Consider the following 13,283-nt stretch of genomic DNA (forward strand, 5'->3'; position numbering starts at 1 on the left):
TCCAAGCAGTTCACCTCTTTAGTGAAGGATACACACACACACACACACACACACACACACACACGTTCCATTTACTTAGGAACAAAATGCTATACAGGATAACAGATGGACAAAGAATGGTAAGGATACAAAACGTTGAATAAGTACATATGCAGATAGAATGACGAATAAGAATGAGAATATAGAATGAGCTGAATAAGCACAATAACTAAACTGATGGGAATGACAATGACATAAATGGTGTGGCATGTTTAGTGGTGATGACAGTGGTGGTGGTGGCGTGGTGATAATGACAGTGACCTTGTTAGCCACACCAACCATCACTACATTCACTAACCAACACATCTAAGTTCCGAGGGTCACTATTGGCTGTAAGAATCCACCAACTACTTCTATTGCTACTAAGGGTAAGGAAAAAAGGGAGCGTGGCACAGATTCACTATAACGAGGTTGACTAGGTTAAAGAGACCGTCTGTCAGTGATTGTGTCGTTCATGTTTATCTCGTCTCAGACACAGGAAGGATACGTAGCTGCTGTGTCATGCGAGAGCATGGCCAAGCACTGAAGGAGACTGGCTTGTGTGTATCATGTGGATTCAATGTAATACCACACGCACACAAGTACAATATGTTCCTGTTGGTGGCGAGGCACTTCATAGTTCATAGCGAGGGTAAGGGTAAGGCATCATGATGAGCGCGGCGGGCGATACCTGTCACCTCCAGCGGGAGAAGTGATTCAGGAGAATGCAGGAGCAACAGTCCCTTCCGTGCGGCGACGCACTATCAACTCGCTGAGGTGGATACATATCCTCACACACCGGTGCCTGACAACTGTCTTGCCACTGCAGACATTCCGGGACTCCACCAGTGATCCCTGGAAACTTGATGGAGTAGACGGATGACGACCTTGCAGTGTTACTCATTGTAACTCTCTCCTTTGCGTGGGAACTACTTTCCAAGGGCGGCGGAAGGTCTTTTGGCGGGAAGCGCGGGGCGGGGGGTCGGCGGCCGGCGCACGGTGGCTCAATACCATCAGTAACAAGTGGCCTGTGGCGGTGAGTAGTGAGGCGTTCTGTGGCACTCCTCGAAGCGACTCAGCGGGTCGCCAACGCGCGCGCTCTCTTGAACTTGTAAATCCTCCACTCCACTCACTCACCCTTGCGTGTTGAGGAGAAAGAGGGATAGAGAGTACCGCGGCGCGAGGAGGAAAGCAACTCGCGTCATTACAATAAATACAGCAGTAAAGAAATAGTGACGAAAAGTAGTTAAATAAATAGGTACAAAACAGCGAAATCAAGAAAAAGGTATCTCAGAAAATAGGAATAAATACAGAAGCACGCAACGCGTGGATCACAAAGTTAAACACAGTCTTGAATTAGCTGAAGAAAGAGAAAACCGCCAAGGTGGAGGGGTTACGAAGCCAAATGGCGGACGGGAAGATGGTCTCAGAGACGCTTAAAAATATGTACCCGTCCCAGCTGCCCACGCTAAAGATGGCCAAGAGCAACGTGCGCCTGCTGGCCTACTCCGTGCTCTATCTGGTCTTCCTAGTGCTCGGGGCAGCCATATTCTCAGCCATTGAGGCCCCCGAGGAGACAGAGATGATTCGCTACATCAGGCGACGCAAGGAGCAATTCCTCTCCAACTTCACATGTATCACAGGTAGACAGTGTGTGTGTGTGTGTGTGTGTGTGTGTGTGTGTTTCTTGATCCCTAGGTCTCTCTCTCTCTCTCTCTCTCTCTCTCTCTCTCTCTCTCTCTCTCTCTCTCTCTCTCTCTCTCTCTCTCTCTCTCTCTCTCTCTCTCTCTCTCTCTCTAATTATAATTTAAGCTTACTCGATTGGCTCCTCTACAAGTAATAGTATAGGGAAATATATGTTTATGTATATGTCTGTCTGCCTGTCTATGTATGTATGTATGTGGTAATTCATAATTTGGAGTAGTGTAAAAATGTAAATCAGTATTCGAAATTTAAAGTGTGTGTGTGTGTGTGTGTGTGTGTGTGTGTGTGTGTGTGTGTGTGTGTGTGTGTGTGTTTAATCCAATAATCTGCCCGAGCTTTGCCTTCCTTCAGTTCATTAAACACACACACACACACACACACACACACACACACACACACACACACACACACACACACACACACACACACAGGTTAAATGAAAAAAAATGTTATCATGTAATTATTGTTGTTCTTAGAGAGAGAGAGAGAGAGAGAGAGAGAGAGAGAGAGAGACTTGGTAACCAGTTTGAGGTTAATACCGCGACCAGTTTTCTTTCCTTCATATCTCCCCTCACCTCCTCTCTCATCTCTCCCCGTCCTCCTTCCTCACTTCTCTTCCCCTTTTCCCTCTTCTTTCTCGCCTATAATATTTACCCTTTCCATTCCTTCAATTACAGTTTTTCAGTGACTGATGATAGTGATTGTACTGCACTGCACTCTCTTGCCTTTCCTTCTCCTCATCCTCTTGTTTTGCCTGTTCTTAAGTAACTATGGGGGCCGCCGTAGTACAGTGGAACCGTGCGTGCTTTGGGGTCTGAGGGGTCTCCAAGCGCACGGGTTCGAATCCTGTCCATGGTCCGAGTGTAGGTTGGGGTTCCTCACTCGGGGCAACGGTTTCCTAGCGGGTGGGCTTTGAGATAGGAGGTACCCTAAAAAGTATCCCCTTTAGCCCATAAATTCCCGTGAAAAGCACACTTGGTTTGCTCGAACGTTGAATGTTGAGTGTTGGGCCTGATGGGAGCACCCGGCAATGAGCGAGCTGATAGGCTGGCTCGGGAGGCTGCTGGGGCTACTCCTTTTGGCCCGGGTGATGTTAGGGAGATGTCTTCTCCAATCCAGTCATAATCGCAGAACAGTTAACAGAGGAGGTGGGAGACTCTGGTTACCATCACGATGAAGGAGGAAATAACAATGACATAGTCCATGTTCGTGGGCGTCGTTCAGACACAACGTTAGCTGGCCTACGGACGGGCCACACTCGACTGAATCACGGCTATGTGGGTGGAGTCTCACTGTGATGACTGTTTGGTGCACTTGACGGTGTGGCGCTTGCTGGTCGAGTGCCCCAGTATGGACGACATGCGAAAACAGTCTTTCCCGGTGTCGGGGCCGGAGGGAGGTCGTAACTTTCCGCCTTGCTCCAATGCTAGGAGGAGGTGTGTTAACGCATTAGGTTCTGCTGTTTGTAGAGATGGCTGGTCTTCTTAACAAATGATAATGTTTCAATACTGCAATATTTTATGAAGCTGATATTGCATTTTGATGCTTTTGTATGGTAATATCTCAATATTTTAATATGTTGAGATTTTCTTATTACGATATAAGACCTCGCTGTTTTGTCACAATGAGGGGCATTATTTTGATCATTCAATTCAGTTTCCTTATCCTTCCCATCCTCTTCTCTTCCGTGTCGAGGGAACCGTCCTCAGATGAAGTTATTGGGTTAGTGACCGTCCCGGAGGTAAGATTGGATCCTCCTCCTCCTCCTCCTCCTCCTCCTCCTCCTCCTCCTCCTCCTCCTCCTGTTTTTGGATCTTGATTTTCTCATCCTTTCATATTCTAGTTCCTATTTCTATATCCTTCCCCTCCATTTCCTTCCAAAATTCAATGTCTTCCTCCTCCACTACCTTCACATTTCAGTAATTTATGTATTTTCTGCATGTGTGTGTGTGTGTGTGTGTGTGTGTGTGTGTGTGTGTGTGTGTGTGTGTGTGTGTGTGTGTGTGTGTGTGTGTGTGTGTGTGTGTTACAACAACTACTACTACTACTACTACTACTACTACTACTACTACTACTACTACTACTACTACTACTACTACTACTACTACTACTGTTTTGTTGACCGACAATCTAAATTCAAATTACTGCATCTCTGTCGCCTCCTTCTTCCTCTCTTCGTCTATCCTACTCTCTTCTCACCTCACCTCACATCTCTCTCTCTCTCTCTCTCTCTCTCTCTCTCTCTCTCTCTCTCTCTCTCTCTCTCTCTCTCTCTCTCTCTCTCTCTCTCTCTCTCTTGCTCTTTTTCCTTAATTTTGTTTATTTTATTTCATCATTCTGCTGCTTCATCTCTTCCATCTCCCGTATCCTCCTCCTTCTCCTCCTCCTCTTATTTTTATTATTATTATTATTATTTATTTTACTTTATTTTTTCCATGTAGCGTGGAGGGGTTGGCTGACATTGCCGTCCGACTGGTGGTATACCTAGTGTGACCCCTATCCACAGGTAAACGGAGAATCGATTCCCTCATTCACCTGTTGGGTCTGGCAATGACAGTTGAGTCCTTCTCGTCACTTTTAGTTGTAATGATTGTGATACTTTAATCTTTTCTCGATCCTGACCAAAATTTCCATCTAATTTTTCCATGTTGGATGGCTTTTCCTTTATTTCTTTACAAGCCTGGGCTGGAGGGAGTGGTGGAGCGGAGCAGCCTTCGCTTTTGCTATCATCTTTCTTTTACGTTAGCTCAGATAGAGTAGTCTGGAAACAGCCAGATAAGGGCCAGAAGGTCTGCTGCTCTTTGTTCTTCCTTTGTGTGCTCCTTTGTATTCCTCCTCCTCCTCCATAACAGCTGGTGTCACCTCTGCCCTGACCTCTTTATCTCCGCCATCTCCTTTCCCTTCCTCCTTACCTCCTCCCTCTTCTCGTCCAATCCTATATGAGTATCCTACCCTCCTTTCTCCATCGACCTTCTCTTCAAGTATTCCATCCCTCCCCCTCCTCCTCTTTCTTCTTCCCCTTCCCCTTCTCTTCTTCCTTCTCATCTTTCTCTTCTTTATTTTCCTCCTCTTCCTCCTCCTTCCTTTCTGTTCCATACGGTGTACAGATCCACTGACCTTCATAGGCCTCCTCCTCCTCCTCCTCCTCCTCCTCCTCCTCCTCCTCCTCCTCATCATCATCATCATCATCATCATCCTTCTCCTGTGCGCGCGCGCGCGCGTGTGTGTGTGTGTGTGTGTGTGTGTGTGTGTGTGTGTCGCATGTTTACTGATTATCAATAATAGTTTGCTTTGCTAATGGGGTTTGAGAGAAGCAGAGTCAGAAAAGTTTATAATTGGGAGGGTGGAAAAAAAAAAGATAATGAAGCGTGTAAAAATTATGTATGAGTGTATAAGTGTCTGATGTATAGTGTATGTGTGTGTGTGTGTGTGTGTGTGTGTGTGTGTGTGTGTGTGTGTGTGTGTGTGGGGTGGGGGGAGTTGGTGGTTTAATGTGTATGTAAATGTGTTTTTGTTTTGTAATATGCTACTTGTCTGTTTGTTTATCTGTCTGCCTGGCTATACTAATTGTTTATTATGTATACTCTATTTCGTGATTTCAGCATGTCTCTTTATATATCTGTTAGTGTACCTATCGTTTTATCTGTCAGTCTGTCCTTTTCACTGTTTATTTATTATACATACTCTTATTTTCATACATGTCTGTCAATAAATAGTCTTTGTCATCCATTTATCTCTTTCATGTATATTGTTTTGCTTGCTGGAGACATTGACCTAAATTGTTTCGTCATGTAAAATCACACACGTATTTTTCTCTGTTCCTGGAATTGTATATTTTTATCTGAAGGCGCATCCATCATTGTGTCAGTGGAATGGTGACGGTAGAGGGACGCGAGTGAGTGACCCTGTTAGTTTGTGTGCTAATGGTGATGGTACATTGTGTTTGCTCGTTAATTTCTGTATAACTCACTACTATATTTCAGTCTATTGTGATGACCCTATTTATCTGTCTCTCTATGTGTAGGTGTACTTATATTGATTAATTAATGTCCGTCTCTTTGTCTGTTGGTGTGTGAATATGCCTGCCTGCCTGCCTGCCTGCCTTTTGTATTTACCTTTAACTATCTATGTATGCCAGTGTCTTCTGTCTGTAAGTCTGTGTATCTGCTTTTCTTAAGATTTTGTAACCATCTGTCTGTGTGCCTGTCTGTGTGTTAGTCTTTACATCATTTATTCTACAGATCTTGAGACATGTTTCATCCGTCAGCTGTCTGTCTGTCTGTGTGTCTGTTTTTTTTATTACTCAGCAGTGTGTGTGTGTGTGTGTGTGTGTGTGTGTGTGTGTGTGTGTGTGTGTGTGTGTGTGTGTGTGTGTGGCCGTGTATTTATTCATGCTTGTTTTCTTTTCTCCTTGTATCATTCTTGAACAGAGAGAGAGAGAGAGAGAGAGAGAGAGAGAGAGAGAGAGAGAGAGAGAGAGAGAGAGAGAGAGAGGTTTAGTCAAGGTGTTAAGATCGTTAAGGTGTTACTGGTAATATTATCTAGGTGTAGTGGTAATTTGTGGATGACTTAAGGCAGCCCTGTGCAACCTGCGGCCCTCAAAGGCTTTCATTGCGGCCCTTTCTCCTAAAAATAAAATAAACTATAGTGCAGCCCTCAGAGAGAGAGAGAGAGAGAGAGAGAGAGAGAGAGAGAGTTACAAGTAGAGCCCATCGAAAGTTTGACAAAATTCATATTCTCGTGTACCAGTATCACCATATTTTTTTCTATTTCGTTCACTAAGGTACAAATTTTAATTATACTAGAACAGAAAATAATATATTACTTGACATTTTTAATTATTAGATTAAGTGATCATTGGCTGTCTGTCTATGAGTCTGACACGTATGGTTCACGTACTGTAGTATGGTACGTGTGTTCCCGCCTGTCAGTACCGCTGCCTCACCAGTCTCCGTTGTGACTTCATTTGTTGTGGTTGATTTGTGATTACCAGTACGTACTATAAGTTGTTAATGTTGCAGTTTTGTGATTGACTTTAGAAAATTTGCAAGCAAAACTTTTGTGTGGTTTGATGTGTGTTAGTACAAGTGAGTGCAAGTGCAAGTGTTTCATGTACTGCAGAGTATGTGCGCAGATTTGCGGAGAAGTGAGATCCAGTTCGTTTTGTATGTATGTGCGTGTGTATGAGTGCTGCTGATAATAATTCTTGTTAATGATCTCAGTTAACCAACAATAACTAATTATTTACGTTTGTACATTATAATAATAAGGTATGGTAGCCTTTCATTTGCTCATTTATAGTAAGGAAAATACATTTGTTTCGCACAATTCTTATTTTTGTGATCCCAATATAAATAAAATCAGTAACAAAATTATTTCCTATCTTTATCAGTATAATCTCACATAATATGTCTTGAATCGTAGTAAATAACATGGAATATTAAGGTTATGTGGCCCTCAATACCAAGAGTCGTGACTAGTGGCCCTTTGGGAAAAAAGGTTGCACACCCCTGACTTAAGGTATATATCATTCTCTCTCTCTCTCTCTCTCTCTCTCTCTCTCTCTCTCTCTCTCTCTCTCTCTCTCTCTCTCTCTCTCTGAACTTTTCCTCTAACTTTGCGGTGACCGTCGGAACCTGACACACTGTCCTCCTCCTCCTCCTCCTCCTCCTCCTCCTCCTCCTCCTCCTCCTCCTCCTCCTCCTCCACTTTTTTTCAAACTCCATTCTTACCCTTTTTTCAAGCCTAACCATGCTTCTTTGTGTGTGTGTGTGTGTGTGTGTGTGTGTGTGTGTGTGTGTGTGTGTGTGTGTGTGTGTGTGTGTGCGTGCGCGCGATATCGTACGCATATAATCACCTAATTAGAGTAGGCTTAGTGTGGGCAGTTGGTGAACCAGGAAGCAATTGTCAGCTTAATTAAACACTGTTGGTGATGATGATGGATGGTGATATTGATGATGAGGATTAAGATGATAGTAATGATGGTACATATACTCTCTCTCTCTCTCTCTCTCTCTCTCTCTCTCTCTCTCTCTCTCTCTCTCTCTCTCTCTCTCTCTCTCTCTCCACGCCTTATCTTCTCTCAAACTTGTAAACTTTCCTCCCACCATCTCCCTCCCTCTCCCTCACCAACACACACCCACACACTCCTCCCACATATATCTCTCTCCCACTCTCCACACACACACACACACACACACACACACACACACACACACACACACACACACACACACACACACACACACACACACACACACACACACACACACACACACACACACACCGCGTAGTGTAGTGGTCAGCACGCTCGACTCACAATCGAGAGGGCCGGGTTCGAGTCCCGGCGCGGCGAGGCAAATGGGCAAGCCTCTTAATGTGTGGCAACTGTTCACCTAGCAGTAAATAGGTACGGGATGTAACTCGAGGGGTTGTGGCCTTGCTTTCCCGGTGTGTGGAGTGTGTTGTGGTCTCAGTCCTACCCGAAGATCGGTCTATGAGCTCTGAGCTCGCTCCGTAATCTGGGTGACCAGCAGGCGACCGAGGTGACACACACACACACACACACACACACACACACACACACACAGATAGCCAGGAGAGCTCAAAGTGTGTCCCAGGTGTGGTCTGCAGGTGTGAGGCAGGTGTAACACAGGTGTCTCGTGGTCTGGCTGTAAGTTGACTGTGCTGCCTTGCTTTCATTACTTATTAGTCCCCTCACTCCCTATCTAGTACAGCTAAACACGCTTACTTTATATTACGGCTCCTTTTGATTCTCTCTCTCTCTCTCTCTCTCTCTCTCTCTCTCTCTCTCTCTCTCTCTCTCTCTCTCTCTCTGCCTTTAGAGACTCGGTGTGTGTGTGTGTGTGTGTGTGTGTGTGTGTGTGTGTGTGTGTGTGTGTGTGTGTGTGTTCACCTCCTCCTCCTCCTCCTTACCTCCTCGGTCGTCTGCTGGTCACCCAGCCAGTCTTCCCCATTACGGAGCGAGCTCAGAACTCATGGACCGATCTTCGGGTAGGACTGAGACTCCACACACCGGGAAAGCGAGGCCACAACCCCTCGAGTTACATCCCGTACCTATTTACTGGTAGGTGAACAGGGGCCACACATTAAGAGGCTTGCCCATTTGCCTCGCCTCTTACCGGGACTCGAACCCGGGCCTCTCTATTGTGAGTCGAGCGTGCTAACCACTACACTACGCGGTGTGTGTGTGTTTCACTGTTTCACTGTTTGATCTGCTGCAGTCTCTGACGAGACAGCCAGACGTTACCCTATGGAGCGAGCTCAGAGCTCATTATTTCCGATCTTCGGATAGGCCTGTGTGTGTGTGTGTGTGTGTGTGTGTGTGTGTGTGTGTGTGTGTGTGTGTGTGTGTGTGTGAATAGAAAATGAAATATGGACCGTAGTTGTTGCAGTGTCATAAGTACGCAGTTAAACTCCAGTAATACAGTTATGTAAAGTAATTTAAATAATACCGAGAAAATAAAAAGTAAAAATTATCATAGATAAATCTGAATTATAATGAAGGCGTTACATATATAGTATAGATATATATATAAATACTTGTATAGTGTAAATTACCGCCAGATTGCTCATGTGTATCAATATGTACATTAATATCTATGCTCGTTCTACACAAGTCATTGTTTACATTCAAACTTGAAGTGTATATTTATGTATCCGCTTCTTCATAGGCGTGTAAACATTCAATTTCATAGATATATTCAAACATAATCATACAAGTGTGTGTTTGAGAGAGAGAGAGAGAGAGAGAGAGAGAGAGAGAGAGAGATGGAAAAAATGCTACGTGAAGAATAACATTTATATAACTTGAATGTTGCTATGTTGGAGGAGGAGGAGGAGGAGGAGGAGGAGGAGGAGGAGGAGGAGGAGGAGGAGGAGGAGGAGGAGGAGGAGGAGGAGGAGGAGGAGGAGGAATGTGAAGGTAATGGCTAGTAATGATGTGGTAAGTAGCAGGGATAAAGGGGAGAGATGGAGGTAAGGAGGGAAGGAGAGTGGAATTTGTCATGATTATTTTTCTTACTCTTTCATTCTCTTCCTTACTCCTCCTCCTCCTCCTCCTCCTCCTCCTCCTCCTCCTCCTCCTCCTCCTCCTCCTCCTCCTCCTCTTCTTCTTCTTCTTCTTCTTCTTCTTCTTCTTCTTCTTTTCATCTTTTTCTTCTTCTTGTACTTCTTTTTTTCTTTTCTTGTTCTTGTTCTTGTTCTTCTTGTTCTTGTTCTTGTTCTTGTTCTTGTTCTTGTTCTTCTTCTTCTTCTTCTTCTTCTTCTTCTTCTTCTTCTTCTTCTTCCTCCTCCTCCTCCTCCTCCTCCTCCTCCTCCTCCTCCTCCTCCTCCTCCTCCTCCTCCTCCTCCTCCTCCTCCTCCTCCTCCTCCTCCTCCTGTGTGTGTGTGTGTGTGTGTGTGTGTGTGTGTGTGTGTGTGTGTGTGTGTGTGTGTGTGTGTGTGTGTGTGTGTTTTAAGACCGCTGACCTGCAACCTCTCATTTTCCTGGGAACCTGAACACTCGGTGGTGGAAAAAGGAAGATAAATGAATAGATAAGAACAAGTGCTTGAATAAGAGTAATAAACGATAAGAATGAAGGAATAAGTTAGCAATGATTATGATGGTGGTGGTAATGGTCTTCTTCTTCTTCTTCTTCTTCTTCTTCTTCTTCTTCTTCTTCTTCTTCTTCTTTCTTTTTCTTCTTTCTTTTTTCTTTCTCTTTTCTCTTTCTCTCGTTTCTTCTTTCTTTCTTGTTCTTGTTCTTGTTCTTGTTCTTGTTCTTGTTCTTGTTCTTGTTCTTCTTCTCATTATTAGTAACATTGGAAGGAGAAAGGAGTGATAGCAGCTCTCTCTCTCTCTCTCTCTCTCTCTCTCTCTCTCTCTCTCTCTCTCTCTCTCTCTCTCTCTCTCTCTCTCTCTCTCTCTCTCTCTCTCTCTCTCTCTCTCTCTCTCTCTCTCATGACACAGTTGTTGTAGATGGATGTGTGTCAATACGTGGTTCATCCTGGGGCGTAGTGGTGGTGCGTTCCACTGGTCCACCTGGGTAACGTGAGGCCCAACACGTCATGTTATCTGATGTGACGCGAAGAGAACCTTTCATTCGTATTCAATAATATTTGTCGTGTGAAAAAAAAACCTATTCCATGTTTGTATTTTTATTTTATCCTTTTTATTTGATTTGATAAGTTTTAATGGAAAAAGATAAAATATTGTTGTTATTATTCCCAATTGTATTTCTTTCTTGTTTGCTTTATTGGGTTCAGCAATGTTATTTATATTTACATACATACATGTGAATATTTTATTTATGTAAGGAATCCACATTTTTCCGTGGCTCTGAAAGAACAACGTTTGAAACATTTGTACATAAACTATTTTTATTCTCGTTTTTGTATTGACTTTTTTTTATTGGTTTTGTTAGGTAAACAATACTTATTGAGTGGAAAATGGCTCTGAGTTTCTGTCCTTTTGTTTCTGAAGGGAAACTCTTGCAGGATTTATTTGAAACAAAAAGATGAGAACTTGTATTATTGTCATTGTTGTGTTCCCATCTTGATGTCTCTCTTACTTCAGTGAACAAAGAATGATGTGAAACATTCTCTTCGTATCGCGTTTAAAGTGACACACGTCACAATCTGCACGTTTTTGATCGATGGGCAGCAGCCAGCTATTGTTTCTCTCATTACTGTTATTACCATTGTTATTATCTCCAACAACTGGAAAATGTCGCATCCATTCCATGCAACATTTATTGTAACTTTTTTTCTTTCTGATTTAATTTGACATGTATCAGCTTTTTGTCTTTCATCTGTTTTATTTTTACATAAGACTCGGCTGTTTTTAAATTTCTTATCGTGGCGCAAACATTTAGATTTCTATAAACAATGAATCAGTCAACTTTATACATACGCTTATGATTACTGTATTTCCATCTTGTTCGAGTCTCAGTTCAGCAAAGTTAGTTGCATGAAAACCAACCGTATTTTCTTTTACGATTAATCTCTTCAGTAGCAGGACGCGTTTTCATATTCATGCTGGCGACTTTATACAACTTCAGAAATATATGTTGGGATTAGAATAATGATGACTCTGGCCATTAATCTTTTCACTCCATATATCCTTCCTAATGCAAATAAAATCGTCTAATCATACATAAAAATCAAGGTAAAAATGCGTCTCAGTATTGAAGAGATTAAAGAACACTATCTGAATATGCCTGAAATAGATGAACAGAAGCTGGTGTTATTGTATGAGTATTTTCCTCCTAATTGCTTATCTTGCTAGCATTTAATTGTTTTTAGTTGTATGAAAAACACATATTTTTCTCTCTGTATTCAAAGGGGAGCTGGCTTTGAATACGCTTGAAATAGACAAACATGAGGTGATGTTATTGTATTTTCACATTATATTAAACACTTTCACTGCCATTTACCTCATCTATCCCTAATTACTAGCCACTCTGAGACATTCTTTCTTGTTCTGCAGCCACATCAGCCACATCGAAACGCTACACTGGCTAAGAATTGTAATGTAAAACTTTCTAATCACCTTTATTATCGATGCATGTAAATAGTTTCTCCCAATGCTGTGAATAGTTACATCTCGCAGTGGAAGAGTTAAAGGAGAACTCTCACTGAACACGCCTGAAATAAATTAAGAGAAATTCGTATTATTGCATTCTCCTCCTTGATTTCCTGCCTTAGTTCAGCACTGTTTGTTGTACTCGTAGAAAAAGTATACGTATTCTGTTGTATTTTAAGGAAAGCTCGCTTGATCTGTGTTTCAAACTGACAGACAGCTGGCAGACTCCACTGTTATTGCTGTAATTGTATTTGGCTGAGGCTGCAAGGCGAGAATGGTGACTGGGTATATAAAGGGTAACTCAGCCTTGCGTGACGGGACGGGGCACTGAAACAAAACGAGGAACAGAAAGAAAACGGATACGAGCTACCTTGTTTAGTGCTGTTGTAAAAGTGAAATGGTTATAATTGTTATGGAGAGAGAGAGAGAGAGAGAGAGAGAGAGAGAGAGAGAGAGAGAGAGAGAGAGAGAGAGCTATTATGAAACTGTCATGTTGAGTATGTGAACAAGAATTAATGCAATGGCTATAATAATTACAAAACTGTGGTTAATAGAATACTGATAGTAGTGTTTGTAACGTATATGTGTGTGTGTGTGTGTGTGTGTGTGTGTGTGTGTGTGTGTGTGTGTGTGTGTGTGTGTGTGTGTGTGTGTGTGTGTGTTGACGATTAGCATGCTGGGATTGATAATTGTGGTGAAGGTGATGGTGGTAATTTTGGTGGTGGTGGTGGTGATGGTGGTGATGATGTGAGGCAGATATAGATTTTTTGAAATACCTGCATACACACACACACACACACACACACACACACACACACACACACACACACACACACACACACACACACACACACACACACACACAGCATGAGTCAAGTGTTGCAAGGTTAACGAACTGGCTTACAAGAGAGAGAGAGAGAGAGAGAGAGAGAGAGAGAGAGAGAGAGAGAGAGAGAGAGAGAGAGAGAGAGAGAAT

General features: G+C 43.1%; 1 protein-coding gene across 1 annotated transcript in view; it reads left to right on the forward strand.

Annotated features, from left to right (window-relative positions):
• The first annotated feature begins 952 nt into the window (after positions 1–952).
• Positions 953–13,283, forward strand: part of LOC123506172 (potassium channel subfamily K member 1-like) — a 207,017-nt gene continuing 194,686 nt past the window's right edge. Inside the window, exon 1 of the mRNA XM_045258088.1 lies at positions 953–1,661. Within this exon, the coding sequence (XP_045114023.1) occupies positions 1,424–1,661 (238 nt within the window). The 5' untranslated portion in view covers positions 953–1,423. The remainder of the gene's footprint in view (positions 1,662–13,283) is intronic.

The sequence above is a fragment of the Portunus trituberculatus genome, chromosome 19, assembly GCF_017591435.1.
Source record: "Portunus trituberculatus isolate SZX2019 chromosome 19, ASM1759143v1, whole genome shotgun sequence".
NCBI lineage: Eukaryota > Metazoa > Arthropoda > Malacostraca > Decapoda > Portunidae > Portunus > Portunus trituberculatus.